General features: G+C 39.0%; 2 protein-coding genes across 2 annotated transcripts in view; both read right to left on the reverse strand.

The window, feature by feature from the left end:
- Positions 1 to 25,792, reverse strand: part of LOC129778147 (protein tincar) — a 316,584-nt gene that overhangs the window by 106,586 nt on the left and 184,206 nt on the right. The window contains exons 5-6 of the mRNA XM_055784877.1: positions 13,328 to 14,139; positions 8,695 to 8,816 (exon numbers count right to left, since the gene is read on the reverse strand). Coding sequence (XP_055640852.1) covers positions 8,695 to 8,816; positions 13,328 to 13,857 — 652 coding nt within the window. The 5' untranslated portion in view covers positions 13,858 to 14,139. The remainder of the gene's footprint in view (positions 1 to 8,694; positions 8,817 to 13,327; positions 14,140 to 25,792) is intronic.
- LOC129778146 (vitellogenin-A1-like) lies at positions 1,959 to 8,507 on the reverse strand. Its single transcript, XM_055784876.1, has 3 exons — positions 8,349 to 8,507; positions 3,339 to 8,270; positions 1,959 to 3,271 (listed from the first exon to the last, which is right to left on the reverse strand). The coding sequence occupies exons 1-3, from the start codon at positions 8,377 to 8,379 to the stop codon at positions 2,067 to 2,069; spliced, it is 6,168 nt and encodes a 2,055-aa protein (XP_055640851.1). The 5' UTR covers positions 8,380 to 8,507; the 3' UTR covers positions 1,959 to 2,066.

Consider the following 25,792-nt stretch of genomic DNA (forward strand, 5'->3'; position numbering starts at 1 on the left):
TGTACTCTAAACTCTTATTGCTTCTGACTATACCACCGATACAATACAAGCAGTTCTGACACTGAGTTCTCCATCATTATGCTTCAAATCAAATCGTATTAAACCCTGAATAGAAAACAATCACTTATATGCTACATAAAGTAAACTCTTTTGCATTACATATGTTGTTGCCTCAAACGGATTATACGATTAATCAAAACAACGATGTGAATTTTTGAATTTTGTCCGGAACAACAACAAAATTCGTTAGTCCTGTTAATATTCGAATATTCACGCTGTTTGAAAATTTAAATAAATTTACCTGTTGTACCGAGCTCACTAGCTATTTTCCTCCAAACATTATCTTTGTATATTTTGTCGTTGTAATGTTTGTCACGCATATTATATAGCTCCTCATGTTGTCGCACCATTTCTATCAATCTCTCGTCATCCATTTTAAAACAAAACTGCAACTCTCACCGAATTTAAAAATGAAACCAATTTAATACGAGCTCTTCTGTAACCAAAACATCTAATATGGCGTTGCAATGTGATGACAACCAAAACAAAAACAAAAGCCGAGACACAAAGCCCAGACAAAAACCCGTCCGTCTCCGTCAATTATTCTTTTCTACAAATCCTGCCGGTCGTTTTCGTTCGACGGTCGCTGACGGGTCGTTACGTTGCCGGTGTATGTGAATGTTTCCATAAGAATTGCTTGGAAGAATAACTAACGCAACGTGACGGGACGGAACGTAAATGTGACGTGGATGTTGTATGTGAATCGCACTTAATTCAGCGATTTTGTCGCAATTTTCGACAACAGGCCTTCCGGAGCGTGGCGCATCTTCGACGACCTCTACACCAGAACGAAAACGTTGAAACCATCGTTGTGCGGTGGAAATGGAAACTGTATCGGGTCCATAAACTGCACAAATTTTATTGGCAGCTTGAGATGCATTTTTGCCTTTGTCATAGCAGTACTGTAAAATATGTCGTATTTTCTCTTTATTTTGCTCCATATTTGCGACACTATAACTCACGAACGACTTAACCAAACAAAACACTGTCAAGGACTATATTATAGCGCAAAAATACCTTTCCAACAAGCTATAGTATGACTCGATACAATGAATACAACTAGAACTACGCGCTTACAACGACACCTCGCGGAAATACCGCAGGATTTTTTTACAGCCTAATATATAAGTATGTAGTCTACATTTGTTTGACGAAAATGAATAAATAAATAAACAAAAAATATATATAGTCATTAATTACACTGAATAAGAAGAAGAAACAATAAATTTTGATAATATTTACGATTTCTTGGTATTCCGAGGCAAGATACAAATGAAATCATAAAGCTGGTTTATTTTAAATGGATAGCTATGGCATTGTTAGTAATCGGGAGTAGTGTTTTTTCGCACACACTGACACTGTGGGCAGTGACAATACCACCTTGGTATCGCTGAAATAATGATTTTCTGAAATAATGAATTTCCTCGAAATTGCAGTCATCTTACTAACTCACTCCACCATCTACATCACTCTTATTCCTACACATTGGCTGGATGTCCAATTTGATTGATATAACGAATTATTACACACAATCTTGTGTTGCACAAGTATGCATTTGAAATCTCTTAATTTTTCGTTACATTTTTAGTAGAGTGACCCCCCTATATACCAATCAACGACGTAGCCCTACGTAAAAAACGTTACCTGTTTTCTTTTTATTTTCCACCCTTACTGAAAGACGTAGTACTTCGTCATAAAATTTCCAAATTGATGATTGATTGTCCGGTTTCTTTGCATTGATTCAAGCAAAGTGTGTCAACTACGAATTGTGTAATCTACATGAGATTTCTGTACAGATATCAAGTGCTGCAGTGCTGCCGGTTACAAACGATTGATCGGTTCCCGAGTAAACATTAACGGACGATATCGCCAGTAAACACATCATTAAAACGAGTAACTTAATTTTTGCAATATATATATATTCATTTCAACGACTTTTCTTTTTTATACATTTTCTGGATGCACTTAAAACTATGGCGTTCTCGTTTGTTCGTTCTGTGATGTTTTTACTGGATGTGGACGCATTTCTTTGGCAGAGCGAACTTCAGCGTCTTGGAGACCGACTTGGCGCTCATGTCTGGGTTGGCACCCTTGTTGATTTGCTGCCGCAGGAGCTGAGCGGCCGAATCCGTGGCCGGTCGGCAATGAACATCCACGTACTTCTCGCTCTTTTCAGTGACCTTGCAACGTGGGTTGCAAGCTGGCAGAGGGCGCTTCGTGAAGCAAATCTGATCCCCCTGCCGAACGTACTGCACTTGATGATTTACGGTGCACTCCTTCTCGCTACCCTTCTGTTTGGCTGGATTGTGTTCCGAGCTTTCAGACGATGATGATGATGACGAAGAATCGGAGTTGCGGCTGTTCGACTCGGAGCTACTCGAGGATGAGCTGGAAGAAGATGACGACGACGACGACGAAGAGCTCGAAGAATCAACGTGGTGATTGTAGTGTCGATAGCGTTTGCGGCCAGCTTCAGTTTCACTGATTACATTTCCGTACATGTACTCAATCTTGACGCATTCCTCCTTCTGTTTTTGCTGTGAAGCAATGGCGTAGGCCTTAGCTGGTCCAGTGCAGTTCTGTCCGGTGATTGCCCAGGAAGAGGCGAAATATTCCGGTTTACGCATAATGCATTGCTGAGGGGTGATGAAATCATCCTCACCTTCCTTATTGTCGGTTCCGCAGAGTCCCACTGTGTTATCGTAGAGCGACTGCTCAGCGAAAATTCGTGCACGATATCCATCACTAACAATGTAGACCGAGCCATCGCGAATATCAATCTTGATTTCCTTTCCGGGCAAGGCGTGGACGCGAAGCAGAGGCTGGTTGCCCTCGTCTTGGGAGTACAGAGGAATGGAGTATTTCTCATGAACCTGCAGGGGTTCGTTGTTGATGTACACCTGTGGAAGCTCCGCTCCATTTGGCATAACATCGACATTGTAGTCCCACTGATCCTTTTGGCCAAGGACGATTTTCAGATGCTGTTGATTCTTCTCATCATTACGGGTAAGAATCGAAATCTGTTCGTGTTCTTCAAATCCGTTGTTATACTGTTGATTCGCATCGGGCGTGCCGAAGTGGGAATGCTGAGCGGCGTTGTGTACGTCCGGCTTAACGGTATGCATAGCGACATGCCAGCAGTTTCCTGTATTGTATTCGTAAGTTCTTCCATCGAATGAATTGACGTGTTCCGTAGCGACAACGCAAGATGCTTTGAACGGAAAAAGAAAACAAATAAGTTCACCCATCATTGTGCCGTATGTAGAATTAATACTTACGATTACTCTCTCCACGATAGGCGTAGGTCGCCAAGCGCTCATCCCAGTCCAAGTCTGGATGCATCGAGACAAAGTATTTTGCCCATTCACTTTCAACTGGATATTGTTCAATTTCAATTCTGCGGTTTGGTGTGGTAAGCGTAACGTTGACGCGATCAACAGTTGGTGACAACTCGAGCTTCAGCTGTGCTTGTCCTTGCTTGCTTTTGTGAGACATGGAGTTCTCTGCCCACCATGGAGCAACAGTACTTTGGACGAAGTTCAACACTTTGCTAGTGTAGTTCTGAATAACGACCGGTACGTCCTTGTATTCGATGTCGAACGTCATATGATCCTGATAACTAGCCTGGCGAGTAGCGTTTTGACAATGTGGCAGTTGGTAGTAACCTTTGTCCATTTGCTCCTTACACTGTTTTCCGAGTTCCGATACCCTCAGATGGTGACGCCACTGGTCAGTTTGACGCAATTTACCGCTTACCGAAAGCTGGGCTCCTCCTTGACATTTCTCACCGAACGCCAGTTCTAGGTCGATGGTAGATTCAGCATTTTGGTTCAGAGCGTTGATGAAATTCAGCATAGGTACATTCGGGTGTTGTTGGGTTAAACTGAGACATGCCTGGAGCTGCGCCGGTTTAACAGATGCAATGGAAAGATAAGGACTGGCAGCGGCGAATATCAGCGTGCGTGACTTCTCATCTACAGGAGATTCAGCGTTAGCTATGGTTAACACAAACTCAGCCTTTTGCTGGCGTCCTTCGAATTGCACACCAATATCAACGACGCTGATCTGGCTATTGCGGATTCCGGCACCGGCGTTCTTCATGAGCTGATTTTGTCGTCGTTCACTGTTTGGCGTAGATACGTAGGGCTGAGCCAGGTTTTGTTCGTTGAAGTATCCATCCACGCCGTGACGTGCCTTTGGATGTTTGATTGCCGATTCTTCGTAGTCTTGGGTGGTGTCATCCTCGCTCTTGATTTTCAGCGTGAATTTCATGTTCTTAGCAGCGGTGCGTTGAGCGTCGTACCAAAGGTTGACCTGATGGTAGTGATGAGTCTCGGAAACAAATGGATGTATAAGAACTGACATGAAATCTTGTGCCTGCAGGCGTTCCAAAATGTAATCAAAATCATATGTTGGTTTGTCGTGTTTAACCTGCAAACGCAAGGCTACACCAGTCATTTGATGGCCGAGGGTCTGCTCGAATGAGGTAGTGCTATGTTCAGAGCTGTGTAGGATTTGAGCGTTTGGATGTTCGGCAACCGATCGAATGTCGGTGATGTCCTTGTATACTGTGTAAGGCCATGAGCTGATGTGACCAATCAAAACATCATTCTTGGGCTCCAATGGTTGTACGTTAATTTCGTAATCGTCATCGGCAAAGTTCAGTGCAGCCTCAATGCTCAAGGGAACCTGCGCGTGTTTCTTTTTCTGATATCCGGCGATGTATCGCTGATGATCGAATGGAGTTGTGAATCCAACCTTGGCATCCACCAGCTGGGAGTAAACGACGTTAACGTCGGCGGAAATGTTAGCAGTCAAGGGGATGTAGATTTGTTCGTCGTTCTCGTTTTCCGGGTGTCCAGATGCCTTGTGTGCAACGTTTGGCGAGGTTTTAGCACTTGCTTCAATCTCGAACTTAACCAGAGTTGGAATGTGTAGAGAATAGGTGAACGGGAAACCGGTTTCAAGCGGCATGGCGATGCTCAGTGAATTTTGTTGGTACATTTTGGTGACATTCATTCGCCTTCCATTCTCTAAATCTTGCAAAAATCGACGGATTTGCTGCGGTGATTGCTCAATACTGCGATTATCGAAAGCGAATAGACGATGTCCATTGAATAGTTCGAATAAAATTTGTCCCTCTACCTGTTCGGCCTCCTCCGGGTCAATGTTCAACAACTTAGCGATTCTGGTGGTGGACCATTTCTGATCAGCCTTGTTGTCACTCTTCTGATGTGCCTTTTCCTGTTTCTGATTGGCGTGGCTCTGGCGAGAATGCTGATGATGTGGCGACGATTGTTGACGACGTTCTTGTTGTTCTTCAACGGTTACGATTTTCTCGTCCAGGAGATCGAACAGAGCTTGTACATTCGAAACAATGTAATGATAGGACGACAGTTGCTTGAGTCCGCCGAGATTCTTGTGCAAATGCAATACCATACCGGCGGGTACCGGGTGATTTTGAGAAGCAAATTGCGCGGCTTGTATGCGGTACGAGAGATCAAGCTCCTCAAGAGCGTAGTCTCGCAGTTGGGCAGTCGAGTACTGCAGGCCAAAGTCTTGTGGAGTCAACATTTTGATGGCAGCTTGTGCGTTTTGTGCGAGATCCGAATCCTCGTCATATTCATCACATTCGGCGGCCGATTCGATAAGACTCTTCACAAGTGCACTAATCTGTCTGCTTCCTTTGTCGGTTTGCTCAGCCATTCGCTGCAGCATAGCCACCGGTGGCGAGGTACGCATGAGCAGCAGAACAGCAGCGCTGCGAACTTCATCGACATCGGCTGTGTTCTGGTAGAGCTTGTACAGGACCGAACGGGCCAATTTAGGATAGTTCTCAGTAAGGCGATCCAATGACATCACGATAGCGAATCGCTGATAGTGTGAAACCGGAATCTTGCCCTCGAGGTATGGTTCGAAGACGTTCAAAATTTCCGGATGTCCAAGGTTACCGAGAGCGCGGACGTACACCTGAATTCGCACGCTATCGGCATCCTTAACCGCTTCTCGAAGCTGATGAGCCAACCATGGGACAGCTTTGTGGGCCACGATTTGATACTTCGAATCGGCCAAACGTCCAAAGCTATTGACCGGATAATAATTGGCAGCTGAACGATTATTGACATGGGCACGGTTCAGGAAATCGCTGAAGGCAATCACTGCAGTTGCGTTTAGAACTTCTTGATGCTGCACAGCAGATGAGGTAGCAAGTAAGAAGAATTCGTGCATTTGAGTTTCCGTTGGGTAGCGGATACTTTTCGGCAGAGTGGCAATAACGGAGGCGCCTTCGTTTCCTCGTAGTTTCTTCTCTTCAATGTATTGCTTGATCACTTGGAATGCCGGTGGAGTTCCAGCCTCAGCCAAAGCATCACGGAAGACATTCCAGGAATCGACTCGAATGGCAAATTTTTCACTATGATTGTCACCATCTTCACGTTCCTTCTGTGATATGAACAATTTTTGAGTGATGTCATACAACTCTTGATGATCCATGTTCCGGAGCAGACGACTCAGGGTATTGAAATCGTCCAATGTATGGGCTTTGGGCATGCTGGATGGGTTCTGTAGATCCTGAGCGATTTTCTTCGTCAACTGAGGAACAATTCGTGAGAAATCCACGTTGCGGGCATTCTGAAGACGGCTACCCTTGTATCCAGTAGCAAACGGCAGAAGCGGGGCTGCGGGAGCATGCTTTTGGCTATTAGGGGCTGGCTGGTGGTATTCTTCGCTGCTGTCAAGAGAATCCGAAGACGAGGATGAACTGCTTGAAGAAGATGACGACGAGCTGGTTCGGCTGGAGTTGTTTCTATTGTTCCGATTAGATTCCTCGGAGGATGAAGAAGATGATTTGGAATCGTCTGAGCTGCTGGAATCTGAAGAAGTGCTCTTTTTTCGGTTCAACCGGTGTTGGTCCATTTTATAGGCTTCGTAGTACTGCTTCTCCTTCATGGCGTCAAGATCACGACGTTTGCGACTTCCGCGGCGTTCGGTTTCTTCCAACTTGTTCTTGTGCTGTTCGGCTGGACTGATTTTTGGGTTATCTTTTTCTTCCGAGCTAGAACTCGAAGAGGATGAGTTACTTTCGGAGGAAGAAGATGATGAGGATGAGGAAGATGAAGACGAAGATGAGCTGGATGTTTCATTCTCTCGGCGGGCAAGATTTTGCTTATCCTCTGGAAGATTGTAGCTGTACACTAAACCGACAAAAACGGATCGATCCTCAGCTGGTGCCGAAGGTTCCTTTTTGCTCTGTTCAATACGTTCCAGTGTAATGTTGACCTGGGCGTATACCATGGCCTTCTGGGTGCTAACCAGCGATGGGCTTACCACGATCTTACTGATAGTTGAGGCAGATTGAATGGTATGGTTTTTGGAATTACCCACGGCAAAAATACGGCTCACGGCGGACTTGCTCAAAATGTTACCCATTTGGTTGGTGTTGGGTTTCATGTTGGACGCACCGGTGATTCCGAAGTGGTATCCCATGCGACGATCGCAATTGCTGTAGTTTCTAGCCTTGACAATCTCCATAATATTATCATCGCGTTCCATATACTGTGGCTGCGGAACCCAATCCTTGTGCGACTGGATCAGATATTTGGGGATCGCGTTGACATCGTACAACGTTTCACATTCACCTGAAACTGATGGCTCCATGGTCTTGTAAGCCGCAGTCACGGTATCATTCTCCGGCAGTTGATTATATTTCGATTTAACTAAGTTGACACCAAGAAGATCAATCTGCAGCTGGCTGATGTAAGATTTCAAAACATTGACCTCGTTGTTGGGAACAGTGTTCTCCACAAACAATCCTTTGATTGCGCCCCTCTTGTACTTGATACCGAACGGCTTGGTGCTCAGCGGCATGGGTTTCCAGGAAAGCGCCAAATCGGACAACTTGGTGCTGTAGCCTTGAGGTAAATACTCGTTGAACTGAGCGTAGACCGGCTGCTCAACGCGACCTACGACGTAACCATCGCGCTTGGAGCTGACGATCAGCTTGGCATGGGTCACTATACCGGTCCACTGTTCGATCAAATCCGGCATTGCGGTCATGGTTTTCGTTGTCACGTTATAAACATACACTTGGTTCGGCTCAAACGCAAAGTTATCATCGAGGAATTGCTTCATGCCGTCACGTCGCGCTTGGTCGCCATGTTGCTTCGTCTTCGGAGAATCACTGCTCTGACTTTCGGCAAAGCAGGTTCCCACTAGAAAAGTACCAATACATCAAACGTTAAACTCATTCATTGCTTCTTTTTTCTGGAACTTTTCTGTTGCGAACTTACCCAAGGCGATGAGAATTAACTTAAACAACATTCTCGGTTTAATTCACTCGAACACTCGATAGAAATCTTTTCACCTTCCGCACCACTTCACAATGTATCAGATGAAAGGATGATGTCGACTGTGCCCTACCTTCGAACAGTTGATCCTATTTAAAGGATTGAAAATGCCGACGATGCGAATTGGAGTGTACCATTGATAATGAATGGAACAAAATCTAATCATTGATGGGTTCATCTGATTACTGGATGACCAATACATAAGAAAGTGGGGAAAATGCACTCATTCATCGTTCCTGATTAATGAATAGTTGCACTAAAATGTGAATATGGTTGTATTTCTGCTTACCTCTTGGAAGGAGTCCGTTTTCGATCATTTTTGCTTCGAGTAATAGCCGCGGAAGTAGCAAGCAAATCGCGGTTATGATATGTATGAAGGCAGAAGTTGGTCCACCGTGTATCCAAAGTGCGCTGCAAAATAAAAAATATCTTCGTTATAATTAATGAAATACTTTGTAACAATGTGATTTTGAACTTTGCAACATATTATTATACATTCCGGCCATGAGCGTGTAAAAATCAATAACATCCTGATAACAACATTCTATCAACACTCAGTCCAACGACACGGCTTAACCGCTGAAAGTTAAACAACGGCGTTAGAAAATCATTCATGCGAGCAGAGGTGAATATTGCTTACTAATCGCGATTCGATCAATTACCAGTTAATTCATAATTGGCTTATCGCTCGGAAAATTTGCATCTGTGTGGTTGTGTTTATGTGCGCCTCTGTAGGATCAGTCTCGTTGAACGTGGTGATTCTTGACACCATTTCAACTGAGGGGCAAAGGAAGCACATTCACCCCGAGTTCCTTATTCAGCAGGTCTTCACAACAAATGACTGGCAGGATGATGTTTGTTCGACGATGTTTTCGTCATCCAGTTTAAGTGAAATTGATTTAGGTGTGGGTTGATTTTTGGGAAAATATTAGCATTTCCAAGAAATAGTTTGATTTTTCCTTCCTGGTTTTTTTGCTTCAACTTTTAAGCAAAAAATACTGGAGGCACGGATAAATTTTGAGTTTTTCTTTAAAACGGTGAACCTTTGTTCAGTGTTACAGTGCATTATATTCAAAGTAAAATTATCTTCAGTATAAATTTTTCGCTATCTTTCAGACGACGAAAATATTGTTGTCTTTTATGGCGATCAAAAAATCGACCCTATTTTCAACCTCTTTGTATGGAGTGACATGTTGCTCGATATGAGTGGCATTAGTATACACAGTGGCGTCGAGTGAAACTTTTGCTCCCAGGGCGGAAGAGTTGATTTGCACGCCCTCCTTCCGCCAGAAAAGTAAAAACATTTGCACCCAGGGAAGAGTATGTGTTGCACCCGGGGCGAAAAAGTCGATTTCTTCATATAAATTCGGCTTTTTTATTTTTTCATTATTATGTTATGTAAAAAACCTTAGCTTTCAGAAAAAAAAAAAATTAAAAAAATATAGTGCCTTCTAGTCCAAAGCTACGAAAACAATAGAAAACAAATATAATCTTGGTCTCATCACAGATTACGAGGACGTCACTACCCTTGATACGTGCCTTACACGCAGTAATTTCAATTCCTTCCAATAGAGGAAGGTGAATCCTATAAAATGGGTAGCATTTTCTTATACCCGTGAGAACTTTTCCATAGAAATCATCACTGAACGAATAATGTTGAAATTATGGATGTTTAACACATTGTCTGAACGAAGCCATGTTCATCCTCTGATATAACAGAGAAAGAATTTTCAGAACCTCGGGTACCTGAGGTGAAGCTGCCTGGAGCATATCAGCGAAGGATCGATTAGAACCATCTTTAAGGTAGCATTCTAGTCGAGAAATTTGAAAAAAATAAAAAATGTTTTCTTCATATTTCTGAAGCCTAGACATTCAAGAATATAAATAAATAAAGAGCTTTTCTAGAAACTCATTATTTACCGAGTCAGAACCATTCTAATGATGCGGTATCTAATCTAGTGGGGTCATAACAATTAACTTCAAATGCGTTTTTCTCGAAACTAGCTTTTTCAAACTGGCGTACACGATATCTCACATCCTACTGAACCTATTTATGTCGAATTTATATTATTATCTGTATGCATCTCTCTATCGCATGAACCAATGAAAAATCATTATTTTTTCCACTATTTTTCAAAAATCGAGAAACGTAACAAAAAACGCATTTCTTTCTTCAAACGGCCAATTTTTTGACTTGTCTTTACTGATTCAGAATCTGTTCGATTTTTTTTGTTTCAGATAAACTGAAGGGCTGGAATTGTGTACGCCATGGTACTACTTTTTTTTGTACGTCCTCTCTTCATTAGCTTGTAACTATTTTAATTTTGAATATACTTTCTCCGTCAAATTTTTGTTTTATTGTTAAAAGATAGATAAACAAATAATTATATAATGGATGATAAAAATGTTCTTTGTTTTATTTTTTCAGAGATCGAAAAATCGATGTATCCACCTCCACATAAAATGCATTCATCAGCATCCTTGTTACAAGTGCCTTCATTATAGTCGTTTCCACATTTTGAACATTTCCTTTCATTACAACAGTAGGTTTTTGAGTGAGCTAACTGATTGCAATTAAAATAAGTCATTAGTTTAGGGGTATATAACCGAACTGGAAGAGGAAGTTTATCAATAAGCCCATAATTTGGAAGTGCTATGCCTTCGAATGATACTCTAAAAGAGCCAGATGAATAAGACTTCTTTTCTGTACCCTCAGTTTTCGAAGAGTTCAGGGATCTCTCCTTCAAAACTTTGATATGAGGAACATTCGCATTGTGGAAGATATCCTTAGCTTTTTCAAAATCTTCTATTTGAAGATATTTTCCGTAACTACACCATCGATTTCAACAAAGTGAGCTGGAGTATAAACTTTATATTCATTAGTGAAGAAAGAGTTTTTCATTATCGCGTAAGCATTTTTGTAATTTTAGAGCACAACGTGAAGTTTATCTTCATTGACTTTCGTCATTTCTAAGACACTTGAGTAGTTAGACGTCAGGTGTTTGCAAATTTGAAACACCATCCAACGATTTTTCGATGGCTCCGGGGTGTTCTGGTATTGCATAATACGTGGAAGTTGAGTAGAATTAGGCAGAGATTGTACCGAAGAGAGGAGAACAGAGTCACTATTTGGTACAGACGAAGAGCTTAACTGCGATTGTTTTTTTTTCCTGGTGAAACCGTAAAATCATCTGGAGGAGAGTCTAAGACCCTCATTTCAGCATCGGAGGGTTCGCTTCCCTCCATTTAAAAAATATAAGTAACAACGTTGAGAGAGCCGACTCTTCAGAACACACAAATATTAAATGATAAAATTTGAAAAAAAAAAAAACAAAAATGAATAAATATATCAATAAACAAAATGTGTATATGTGTATGTATTGATATATGCGTGAAATAAAAATAAAACGAAAACTTATCTTAAAGATGTTAGAGAACTTCAAAAATTCTTGAAGCGGGTTCAGTGGCAACTTCACACAAAACTTCAACAAAACACTTGCAAAATAATTCCAACTTCAAGAAAAAAATCGTCCTTCCAATAGACCGTTTCCTTTAGAATTCCGTAAAAAATCGTCTTGAATAATTACTGAAAAGCACAGAGAAAAAAGGAACGGAAAATACGTATTTTTTCGTGATGATTTGAAATACACGTCACCTTTTTCCCAAGGCTTGCTGCTATATGTTGTGTTTGTTGATATGTTCAATTAGATGACACTGACTGGTGCCTTCATATGTCCAATTAGTGGTAAATCACTGTACATACAGCGGTTTTAAGACATTTTTTTTAAATGCTTCAATTTTGCTCAAAATTGCCGAGATTGATCACCAGCCAAAAAGTTAAACCCGTATTTTTTATTTGTCCATCAGGGTACTCAATCTTAAAATAAGGTGACAAACAAAAAGCGGCAATGTTATAACTTTCGCATACGAATTCAAATACTTTTGCTATATTTTCTTTTGTTGTTAGTTTTACATCACACAATAGTTCCAATACTTCTCGAATGTCAATCTTTCCAAATTTGCTTTCATCTGTCCACTGATAAGCTACATAAATATAATGTTCTGTTGTTAATTTTTAAAATAAAGAACAATTATATTAAATGCAATATTCCACTCGTAAAGGCACATACTATTCATTCTTTTAATACTAGAAATAGAGAGAATTTTGTAGTAGAAAAAGCTCGAACTGAACTCGCAACTAGAAATGTATTTTTTGCTGGAATTATAAAATTTAATGCATTACCTCCTGAATTGAAACAAGAAACAAACATTGTAAGATTTAAGAAGAATTTGCGTAGGTTAGTTTATAGTGAACATTCATGAAAGGTACTTGCTCATCAGAAGAATTCACCAGCTGATTGGCTGGCTTCTTCTTCTTAAATGGCGTTAACGTTCCCTGTGGAATATTTGCCGTCTAAACGTATGCATTAACTAGCGTCATTTATTAATACTTAGTTGAGATTTCTTAAGCCAAATAACACGCCTTGAATGTATTCCGAGGGGCAAGCACTAGAATACGCGTGACCACAGTGCAAATCGAAGGAAATTTCTCTGACGAAAAATCCCCCGGCCAGAACGGGAATCGAACCTGAACACCCGGCATGATAATGTGAGATGCTAACCACTCGGCCACGGGTGCATTGATTGGCTGGCTACAGTTTTTTATAAACCTCACAGCCAAAATCGTAAGTAAAGAAAACAAAAATCTTTCTTCGAAATTTAGTCCTGAAATGTTCAACAGTATTCTTCAACGAATTATTTTGATCATAGAAAAACTGGAAAAAATATCTTTGAATCATGTTTTCAAGATGTTTGAAGCCATACGAAATAAAAGAAGAACTTTGTTATCTTTCCATAAACCACAAATTATTTTCGTTCTTGTCATTTTTTATCATTAATGTATGGAAGAATGTAACACATACCGTAACGTTCCCTCGAAGGCCTCCTCCTCCAGTCCGTCGGTGGACGTGGACGAACAGAGTCGGGTTCCGGACGCCAGTTTAATTCCGTCATTGGCAAGATTCCCAACGCGAAACAAAGCTGCCGCGAGCAACAGTGGCAAAAACAGAACCACCAGTCCACAGAACACAATCTGTATGTCCAATTCTGTCGTTGGCTTTTCGTATTTCCACGCCAGCGCTGATAGGCCAACGTAGCGATGGGTTCCCTGCAGGATCAGATAACCCTGGAGCAGAGTGACCAGCAGACCGTACCAAACGGACCAGAGGGTGTTGAGATGCAGCCGGTGAGGCTTCTTGGTCCCACCGTCCGTCATCCGGTGGCGATACTGACTGCTCGCGTTCGTTATCACACTGTTCGATATGCTGGTGTTCAGACTTTGGCATTGTTTCGAGGAGGCGTTTGATGTCGCCGTTATGTTCAGCAGGGAGCGATTTTTCTTCGAGACTTCATTGTTGTTCTCGTAACCGACTAGCGAACCGGTAATCGACATTTTATCCGTTTAAGGAAACGATAGTTAGTTTGCCCGGTATGTTTGGCGACTGATGTTCTAGCGTCGAGATAGGTTAACGCAATCAAAAATGTAGCTAGTTATGGTTCTGACTGTGCTGGATGAATTTTCAGATGAGATCGCACGATGGAGGTGAAATCTGATTATCGCCTACATGAGCTTGTTTAGACGATGACCAGCTGCTGCCATATCCAGACTACGTATTCGGTATCAGGTCTTTTCGGCGGCGTTGATATGATGCGTTCATTGTGGTGTTTCTGAGCACTGAAATTGAATAGATTGTACAATGGTTTGTTAGATATTGAAAAGGAAAACATTGAGTTACTAGGATTTTCTAAATGACAGTAAATACAAACATTGTCTCATTGTGTGATTTTTAACTGTCGAGAACGGTGGATTATTATACTTTTATTACGGGCTCTAATCGGACGAGAAAAATCAAGAACCGTAGATAACAAGTGAGATTTTATGAGCTTTAAAAATTACCCCCTTGGAGAATACTCATGCATAAAAGTTATCTAACAAAGCAAAAAATGAAATGAAAGAGGAAACGAAGCGATAAAGTCAATTTCACGTGAAACGCACATAAAATTAAAGTCCCAGGCGACCTTTTTGTCGAAAATAAAAGCACCATTCGCAAACGGCACGTGAAAAATTCAAGCGTTCCGGTACATTAAAGCTGTTCTTCTTTCCACCGATGGGGAACAGATTGGCAGGACCCGTAATAACTAGCACCTAATCCTAATTAAAATGATTCAATAAGCGGCTTGCAAACAGCTGCCCGAATACAGTATTATTGCACTACGCGTAGTTTGAGGTCCCAACATTGCAATTATAGCGCTAATTGAGGCGATAATAAAACTATCGCAACTAATGCATAAAATTGCATTCTCATTCCGAATGTATGTGCTATATGCGATGGAAAATGGAAAATGAATTCATTCGTCCTCCTGCAGAAAAAAAACCTATCACGAGCAAAACTAGTTTGTTGAACAACTCCAGTAGCATTTATAAAATTATATTGTTGCCTCCTTGCGCCTCGGTACCCTGGGAAACACTTATTTTTTCGAATCCTGACCTACATGCATATTTTCTTTAGTTAGCGAGTGTATCATCATGGTTGACTATTTTTTCCGATTTGGCAAAAGTGTCGATTTATCTACAATTTACTCTCAAACATCTTAGTCGATTTCCATTTTTTACAGTGAATGAATAATATTTAGATTAAAATTTAAAACGAGACTCGTGACGAAAATTAGAGAGATTTCTAAGGCATATCATGCCGGTCGTGGTTATGTAATATAACATTTGAAGCGAGAAATATCCGGTTACATTTCGGGTGAAAATATGAATAGTGGCACTGCCGAAAAAATAGGAATACTTTTTGATCCGTCCAACATTCTACAAACAACCTTTTGGATACATCTCGGACGTCAAATCACATAGTAAGGTAAATTTTTTTTTTTTTATCCCTTTTGTTTATTTTAGGCTCATTAGCATTTTAGCTGTAACAGAGCCGAATTTTAATCGTGTACATGTCACATATTTATCATATCTATAATTAGCACATTACACAGTTGCCATTTTTCGGCGTTAGAGTATTCCCTTCTATACCATTGCAATGGTACACATTTACACAGTAGCCATTTAGGCGTAAGAGTTTTTCTATCTGTTCTTCCATTATCCAGTTAAGACTGGACAGCGGAGACAGTCGTTGATCCATTGTTGAGTTATTTATAGAACAGCAGCCCGATGTTTCTTGCAGAGAAGAGCAGTTGTATGGATGAATCGATCTTATTTCAACCGTGGATCGATCTCCATCGCTGATGATTGTTGCGTGGACGTAGTTATTCTGTAACAACACAAAGATGGTCAATGGGGGCCCTGAGTTTTGTACTCACGATCGATCGCTTACTAAGCGAACGCGCAACCAATGTGGCTACGGAGACCCCCTAGTAAGGTAAATGATTTTGGTTTGTCCAGTCGAAAATATGATCATGGTTTGTCCACTTTTTTGAATGTTCTAATTCAGCGCACCTGTGTCAAATCAGGTATTCGAATGTTTCAAAACATATAACTAAAATTGTCTTTTTCATGATGTACAGTAGTTCTATAGTATATTTTTACGGATTGACATGTTTTAAAGGATTCTAAAATCCACCTTCTATTGGTGTTGAAGCGCCTCTCATTTGAGCTAACTTTTAATCAATCACCAGGTGATTACTTGGCACGTATTCACACCTTTTCTGGATTACAACACTTACAAATATTGTAAACATCATGCCTGCACACCATTTGTATCAGATTTGTATTACATAGCTAAACCGTGTAATTAACGCATTTCGATAACCTCAATTCTGATCATGAGTGGTCTAATTAACTAATGTTGATTTGTCCACATGATTTCTATGGCAACCGCTTGGCTCTCTGCAGTTTGTTTATGGTGTCCTTCCTAAAGTTTCTCTTTGTTGAGTGATTTGAGGTGAACACTTTTAAAATGCCCAAGAAAAGGCAATATTCTGAAGAAAGCCTGGATGATGAATGGATCAATATGATGACAGTAACCTTAAGCAATAAGAAATGCAACATCCACTTGAAAATTAGAAATTTTTCATTAAAAAATTGTGATTTCTAAAGCCAGATAAACCATGATCATTTTTTGGGCAAACCATGATCAGAGATGGACAAACCATGATCATAATTTTTCTTTGAGGAAAATCGTTAAAAAACATAAAAATTTGAATAATTTCAACGCCTTATGGTAGTTTAGCAACTAGAGACTTGGGGCTTTTCAACAAACCCAATCTCGTATCGATTATGTGTGATTTTCATGAAGAAAAATCGATTTGCATTTACTAGTTGCGTGAAAACACCCTGAATCGGGCAAACCAAGATCATTTAGCCTATGAGTGTTTTCTTCGTATCGTGGATGAAACGAAATGAATGATTGTTTTTTTTATAGGGCGATTCTTTTAGTAGTGTTTTTTGTGTAAATTTGTTAACATCGATGGGATATGTATGGTTGACTTATGGTCGTTCGCTTAGTAGCGGACACGCAACCAATTAGGCTCGAAGACCCCCTTTGTTTCACTCTAAATAATATCCGAAATAATGGACAAATTGTTTTAATGAAATAATTTCCTAGCCTTATATTAACAATGCAGTCGTTAATATAAGTGTTGGACACTTCCCTTTATAATGTTAAATTCGGCTTTTTTTTGTCGATTTCTCCTAAAACACCAATCAAAAAATGTTCGGCCCTATTTAATAAAATTCGATTTTTTACCGCAAATGCATTATTTCATTCGAAGAAAAGTATTCAACAGCATCTCAAATAACTTCTTTTATGCGGAACTTCGGATGTAAAAAGTTTCCACGGTTTTTGAGGTGTCAAAAGGTTTTCTTAACGTGACATGTCAAGAATTTATAAAGGTATTCATTACATGTTGAGTCAAGTTCAACATCGACGGCTTCAGGTTTGAGATATACCAAGAATTTTATTGCGTGTTCCTCGTTCTAGGATGACTATCGACAACCGAAGATCCTCCAAATTGCTGGGATAAAAAATTTAATATTTCATCGCTTGCATTTTTTCCTAGTAAAAGATCTTTGCACAATCTAGAATTAGAGCTAGCAAGCAATTCGTTTTTTTTTTGCTTGAGCGTTTAATCTGTAACATTATTTACGATTTACGAGTCAACCTCAGAATGATCTATCCGGAGATCGATGACTGTCGTCAGACATTAGCAAAGCGGATTTCTTGCTTCCTTTGAGAATCTATCAATATTCAATGAACCACAATGTGCCATGCTACTGACCATCTACGAATATATTACGCTGGGGAAAAAGTTATCCATTATTTTCTCGATAGCTGGCTTTAGTGATCAATATCTTTTGTAATATCAATCATACAATTTTAGGTAAAGGCTTGTTGTAAAGGTGACAAGCCAGGCCACTGAAATTGCAATTGATGTCTGGTGTCGATACTGCAACAGTAAAATACGTGCAATTCATTTTTTTTTAATTTTTTTTCAATTTTTTTTAAAAATTTTTTTAAAATTTTTGTTTTTAATTTTTATTATAGTGTAATATACTAAATTGAGATATCTTCTATCAACAAACGGACCGTTTGAAGCTAACGATGGAATAGAAACGTTCAAAACTGGCCAACAAAAGAGGTTTTGTGTTCCATCAGGACAACGCAAGGCCACAGATTTTCGAGAGCTTGATTGGGAAGTTTCTATGCATCCACCACATAATCCGGACCCGGCACCAAGCGATTACCACCATTCCACGCATTGCAAAATTTCCAGAGTGATAAGAAATTGGGTTGAAGAACTTGAACTATTGCTAGAATTTATCGCCAATAAGGACCAAGACCTCTATGATAGAGACATTATGAAGCTACCTTTAGAATGGCAACAAATTTCCCAACAAAATGGTGTATATTTGACCCAAATCGGACAATCCGAAGCATATTAAAGATAGTTTTGAAATTCACCCAAAAATAATGGATTACTTTTTCCCTAACCTAATAAAACCGAAAAAGAGTGGATGATTCAGATAGTTGAACAGAATGAATGTATTCACTTTTCTTGCACCAAGTGAACAAACGAAGCTAGGAACGAAGCCTGTTGATTGCATATCCGAACTGAACCTAACAACGGACATCATGTTCAATGATTGTATACAGCTTCGGTATGTAGCGAATGAGAAGCGAAGAAAAATATAAACTCAATGCACCAAAAGCGATCATGGCGTTTTGGTTTGTATGCTCGTATATCATGGGGTGCTAACCGATGCAGACTTCTCTCACTCACTTCATATCTGTGGGATTCGCAAATGAGTTTTCACTGAAGAATCTTCTGGAATGCGTTTGGACCTAAGGCTCCGAAAGTATACCATCAACTTCAAAATGTCCTTACTTAGTGTGGCTATTAAACAACAAAACTGGCGTTGCTGTTTTACAGAAATGTGAAAAAATGACCCCGTAAAAGCTTGAAAATGGAATGGCGTAAGCGCCATTTCCCTTATGATGTGACGTAACTTGATTGTGATGCGATGTGATGTTTTGATCTGTTCTGATGGCATAGAATGAACGAGTCGGGATAGCAAATTTCACACAACATGTTCCGTAATGGACTTTTAGAATAATGAGAGTCACTTTTTTTTTGAAAAAATACTTTTCCGAAAAGCTCGTCATGCCAAATATTTTAATCAAAAACAGTCGATCCCCGTGCAGTGCTACATTTATAACAGCAATTTTGTTTTTGAACTACGAATCATGTACTTAGAAGCTCTGTTTAAAAGTTTCGTCAAATAATTAAATTCATAAAATCAAACTCAACTTGAGAGAAAAAAAATTAATTGTTGATTACGAGGATTTCCCAATAGTGTCATTTATCTTCAGGAATCAATGGACAAAGCTTCTTGACGATGTTTTCTACCTCATCGGCTCATATTCTCTTTCGGATGAATTCAAGCTAATTGTTGATTGAATCTAAATTGAATCTAAATTCTCCATTGAAACGCATCTTATAACAAAACTCAAAATATCCTCGCGTAAAATTTGTACAGATCAGATTTTCGTAATGTACGTGTATGCTGATTATACATGCAATTTTGCGAAAAGTCTCGTACTGAAAATTCTTTCCTCTGGCACGATGCAAGATTACGGCAGTGAAGGTCTTTTATCCTAATCTCCTTCGCAACGGAATATTACGAATCATTTTGAATATTCTTCTCTCTTGGAATAGCTTGAAAGTTATATCCCCTCAATCCGCGAGGCGAATGACCAGTGTTCTCGAAGGCGGATGGTGTGACTATACTTCTCGTTATATGACATTCCAAATTCTGTTCTAATTTTAGAGACGAATGAACTCTCAGAGTTTAAAGTCTCTCTAATTCAATACCTTCCTTCCTGTTCTAATTAGTTATGACCTGGGGTTTCAAATAGGAGCTAAAATGTCATTCACGGCGCAGAATAATGAGGAAAAACACGTGCATGCAATAAACACCCATTACTATACACTTAAAGTTTCAGTAGTGGTTTCTTCATGTTTTATGTGAAATTTCATGTCCTAAAATACTTTCGGGTCAGCGAGAAAGAGCACCGAGAACAAAGGCACGAACTTGTTTATAGAAGCGATCGGCACCGCACTCGAAAGAGAAAGCTTCATCCTAAACAACTATCGATTGCTAGCGTTTGGCACATGTGTACTTCTTTTGCTGATTAACCCCTTATAAGGCCGTGGAAATTAGACAACGAATCGACTCCAACTTCAGAGAACATAATTCTTACATGAGGAAGAACACATATTTACCTTTGATAAAAAATAAACTATTGAAACAATTGGAAAAAAATGGTGACAATATAGTTTCCACTGCCCGTTAACCCCAAAAACACTTTTTCGTCAAAAGTGATAATTTTGTTTTTCATCGCAAAACATTAGACGTATTTTTTTTATTTTATATGTCGATCATCTATATCGGTTCAGTAGTTCAAAAGTTATAAATTTTCGAAACAAGTCATTTTTGGGGAAAAGTGCAAAAAATGATTTATCGGACCACCCCAAAATGGAAATAGGTACCCTAATGAAAAACTAAAAAATACGGGTCTAATGTTTTGCGATAAAGAACAAAATTACCGCTTTTCACGAAAATCTAAAAACCACTATATTGGTTTGGCATGGAATGGCTGCTTATGGAAATGATATTACTAATTCAAGAAATATTGTAGTATTTTATTTTGAGACTTCGATATTTTTCTGCATATTTCTATTCGAAAGCTATTCTATTCGAATTGGAATTTAACAAAGTTTGATGTGGTGCCGTGGCAAACCGTGGCAAACTCAACAAAATGAAGATATGATTTTTTGAAAATTCATGAAATTTCAATATTTTACATGAAAAACTTTATATGGCGTTTTATCCAAGGACTTACCGCTCTCGGGATATAACCAATTTAATATAATTAAAATAATGTTCGTGAAATATTAAAAAACCTTTATTCTCGGGGCTCTTTCTCGCTGACCCGAAAGTATTTTAGGACATGAAATTTCACATAAAACATGAAGAAACCACTACTGAAACTTTAAGTGTATAGTAATGGGTATTTATTGCATGCACGTGTTTTTCTTCATTATTCTGCGCCATAAATGACATTTTAGCTCCTATTTGAAACCCCAGGTCATAACTAATTAGAACAGAATTTGGAATGTCATATAACGAGAAGTAAATATAGTCACACCATCCGCCTTCGAGATCACTGGTCATTCGCCTCGCGGATTGAGGGGATATAGGTTTCAAGCTATTCCAAGAGAGAAGAATATTCAAAATGATTCGTGATATTCCGTTGCGAAGGAGATTAGGAAAAAAGACCTTCACTGCCGTAATCTCGCAACGTGACGCAAGCGCCAGAGGAAAGAATTTTTAGTACGAGACTTTTCGCAAAATTGCATGTATAATCAGCATACACGTACATTACGAAAATCTGATCTGTACAAATTTTACGCGAGGATATTTTGAGTTTTGTTATAAGATGCGTTTCAATGGAGAATTTAGATTCAATTTAGATTCAATCAACAATCAGCTTGAATTCATCCGAAAGAGAATATGAGCCGATGAGGTAGTAAACATCGTCAAGAAGCTTTGTCCATTGATTCCTGAAGATAAATGACATTATTGGGAAATCCTCGTGATCAACAATTAAATTTATGAGTTTTAACTATTTAGTTACAATCATTATGTGCAATATGTGAGAACAACAATACACTTTAATCTAGGATTTTTTTTCTCTCAAGATGAGTTTGATTTTATGAATTTAAATATTTGACGAGTGTTTTAAACAGAGCTTCTAAGTACATGATTCGTAGTTCAAAAACAAAATTGCTGTTATAAATGTAGCACTGCTCGGGGATCGACTGTTTTTGATTAAAATATTTGGCATGACGAGCTTTTCGGAAAAGTGTTTTTTACAAAAAAAAAAGTGACTCTCATTATTCTAAAAGTCCATTACGGAACATGTTGTTGTGTGAAATTTGCTATCCCGACTCGTTCATTCTATGCCATCAGAACAGATCAAAACATCACATCGCATCACAATCAAATTACGTCACATCATAAGGGAAATGGCGCTTACGCCATTCCGTTTTCAAGCTTTTACGGGGTCATTTTTTCACATTTCTGTAAAACAGCAACGCCAGTTTTGTTGTTTAATAGCCACACTAAGTAAGGACATTTTGAAGTTGATGGTATACTTTCGGAGCCTTAGGTCCAAACGCATTCCAGAAGATTCTTCAGTGAAAACTCATTTGCGAATCCCACAGATATGAAGTGAGTGAGAGAAGTCTGCATCGGTTAGCACGAGCACGAGCATTGAGCACGAGCATACAAACCAAAACGCCATGATCGCTTTTGGTGCATTGAGTTTATATTTTTCTTCGCTTCTCATTCGCTACATATCGAAGCTGTATACAATCATTGAACATGATGTCGGTTGTTAGGTTCAGTTCGGATATGCAATCAACAGGCTTCGTTCCTAGCTTCGTTTGTTCACTTGGTGCAAGAAAAGTGAATCCGATTTGGGTCAAATATACACCATTTTGTTGGGAAATTTGTTGCTTCATAATGTCTCTATCATAGAGGTCTTGGTCCTTATTGGCGATAAACTCTAGCTATAGTTCAAGTTCTTCAACCCAATTTCTTATCACTCTGGAAATTTTGCAATGCGTGGAAAAGGTGGTAATCGCTTGGTGCCGGGTCCGGACTATGTGGTGGATGCATAGAAACTTCCCAATTAAGCTCTCGAAAATCTGTGGCCTTGCGTTGTCCTGATGGAACACAAAACCTCTTTTGTTGGCCAGTTTTGACCGTTTCTATTCCATCGTTAGCTTCAAACGGTCCGTTTGTTGATAGAAGATATCTTAATTTAGTATATTACACTATAATAAAAATTAAAAACAAAAATTAAAAAAAAAATTAAAAAAAAAATTGAAAAAAAATGAAAAAAAATTTAATTGCACGTATTTTACTGTTGCAGTATCGACACCAGACACCAATTGCAATTTCAGTGGCCTGGCCTGGTCACCTTTACAACAAGCCTTTACCTGAAATTGTATGATTGATATTACAAAAGATATTGATCACTAAAGCCAGCTATCGAGAAAATAATGGATAACTTTTTCCCCAGCGTAATATATTCGTAGATGGTCAGTAGCATGGCACATTGTGGTTCATTGAATATTGATAGATTCTCAAAGGAAGCAAGAAATCCGCTTTGCTAATGTCTGACGACAGTCATCGATCTCCGGATAGATCATTCTGAGGTTGACTCGTAAATCGTAAATAATGTTACAGATTAAACGCTCAAGCAAAAAAAAACGAATTGCTTGCTAGCTCTAATTCTTTATTCGACCCCGTTGAATTTACCTATTACTATAAAACTCTTAGTATTTATTACAGAACTCATCATTATAATATCAGATTATGTTCAGACACAAATCTCGTTTAAGATTTTTCAACTACTTGCAAAAACATGTTTCTACTTTACATGAAATAAATGTTTTATACAGAAAATATGATAATTTTATAATATGATAATTTACTCTTTTCAACAGTGCGTTTGAGTGCGTTTCATCACATTAAAATCCATTTCCATTTTCGAACATAGATCAATTTCGCTAGCGCAAACATCAAATCGACTAACAGCACTTGTCAATATGTAATTGTAGAACATATGGGAATTTGATTTTCCAAATTTTCCTTTTTTCCTTCAGAGTTTTCCGAAATTTTTCAATTGTCATGTTTGGTTGGAATATTTTTGGTTGAAATATGTGTAATATTTTTATGGGACCCCCTCCCTATTCCAGAGGAGGGAGGGGTGTTATACCATTATAGAAACATTTATTGCACCCAAAAACCCTCACATCCCAAATTGTACTTGATTAGTTCTCAAGTTATGCAGAAGTTTGTGTTTCGTTTGTATGACAGACCCCCTTATAGAGGAGGGAGAAGTGTATTCACCATAGAAACGTTTCGTGCCGCGTAAAACCTTCACATGCCAAATTTGGCTCCATTTGCTCGATTAGTTTTCGAGTTATGCAGAAATTTGTGTTTCATTTGTACGACAGCCCACCCTTAGAGAGCAGGAGGAGTGTCTAACCACCATACAAACATTTATTGCATCCTAAAATCTCCACATACCAAATTTGGTTTCGTTTGCTTGATTAATTCTCGAGTAATTCAGAAATTTGTGTTTCATTTCTATGGCAGCCCCCCTTAGAGAGGGGGGTGGAGAGTCTAACCATCATAGAAACATTAATTGCATCCTAAAACCTCAATATGCCCAATTTGGTTTCATTTGATTGATTAATTCTGGAGTAATGCAGAAATTTGTGTTTCATTTGTATGGCAGCCCCCCCTTAGAGAAGGGGGTAGAGAGTCTAGTCACCATAGAAACATTTATTACACCCTAAAACCTCAATATGCCTAATTTGGTTTCATTTGCTTGAATAATTCTCGAGTAATGCAGAAATTTGAGTTTCATTTGTATGGCAGCCTCCCTTTAGAGAGGGGAGTGAAGAGTCCAATCACCATAGAAACATTAATTACACCCTAAAACCTCAATATGCTAAATTTGGTTCCATTTGCTTGAATAATTCTCGAGTAATGCACAAATTTGTGTTTCATTTGTATGGCAGCCCTTCCTTAGAGAGAGGGTGGAGAGTCTAGTCACCATAGAAACATTTATCGCACCTTTAAACCTCAATATGCCTAAATTGGTTCCATTTTCTTGAATAATTCTCGAGTAATGCAGAAATTTGTGTTTCATTCGTATGGCACACCCCCCCCCCCCCCTTAAAGAGGGGGGAGGGGTCTCAAACTGTCACGAAAAAGCCCCGGCCCCTAAAACCCCTACATATCAATTTTCATGTTGATCGGTTCAGTAGTTTCCGAGTCCATAAGAATCAGACAGACAGACAGACAGAAATCCATTTTTATATATATAGATATGTCCTTATTTTTTATTTATAGTATATAATTACATTGGTTTCTAAGCGTTTTTATATGTATATGTTAAATTGCGCGTGTTCTTAGAGATAAGTACATTAGAATCGTCCGTAAACCTATTGTTAAATTCAATTTTTGATTACATTTGATTTTTTTTTCTCTATTATAGTGACTTTCAACGCATTTCGGTTGGTTCGTCACTTTTACTTCCATTTTTGGAAGAATGTAGGGAGTGAGAATTGAACTCGTGATCTCTGCGTGAGAGGTATGGATGTTACCACTAAGCCAGATCGCCTCCTCACATTTGAAATGTTGATTTTCTAAATAGTTCATTCATTTTACAACAACTTCGTCAATTTGGAACAGACATCTGGTTTTGAGTTAGCATTTTTTTAAAGATAATTTTGAATACCTCCTTTTAAAAAATGAGTCGTAATTTGAATTGATCACATGATAATGAACAATTGTGTTTATAGGAAGTTTCTATCATAAGTACCAAGTTTCAAAAACATCCAAGAGGGTCGGGTCTGCAGCCGGCTGATTTGACGTGGAATTGCCCTCCTCTGATCTCAATTTTCGGAAAATATATTATTCTGATGTAACCGGCTCCATATGATGAGAAAATATTTCCAGTTCTATTATCCTGGATTTTAGCAAACACAGGAGATGCAGCATGTGATTAGTGGCCTTTTCCCATCGCTTGTATTTTTCACTGGTATGGAAGTTTATTTATATTTGTACAAGGCGGATTTGATTATATTATATACAGTATCCGATTTCTTTTCACTGTATGTAATCAAGTCAATAAAAATATTTTTTTTATTTGTTTTTTATACATATTTTTTTTTAATATAAAAGAAGAATTTAGTTTTTGATTCATCCCCTTAATGTCAGAAAACACCCTTCT

Source organism: Toxorhynchites rutilus, chromosome 3, assembly GCF_029784135.1.
Source record: "Toxorhynchites rutilus septentrionalis strain SRP chromosome 3, ASM2978413v1, whole genome shotgun sequence".
Taxonomy (NCBI): Eukaryota; Metazoa; Arthropoda; class Insecta; order Diptera; family Culicidae; genus Toxorhynchites; species Toxorhynchites rutilus.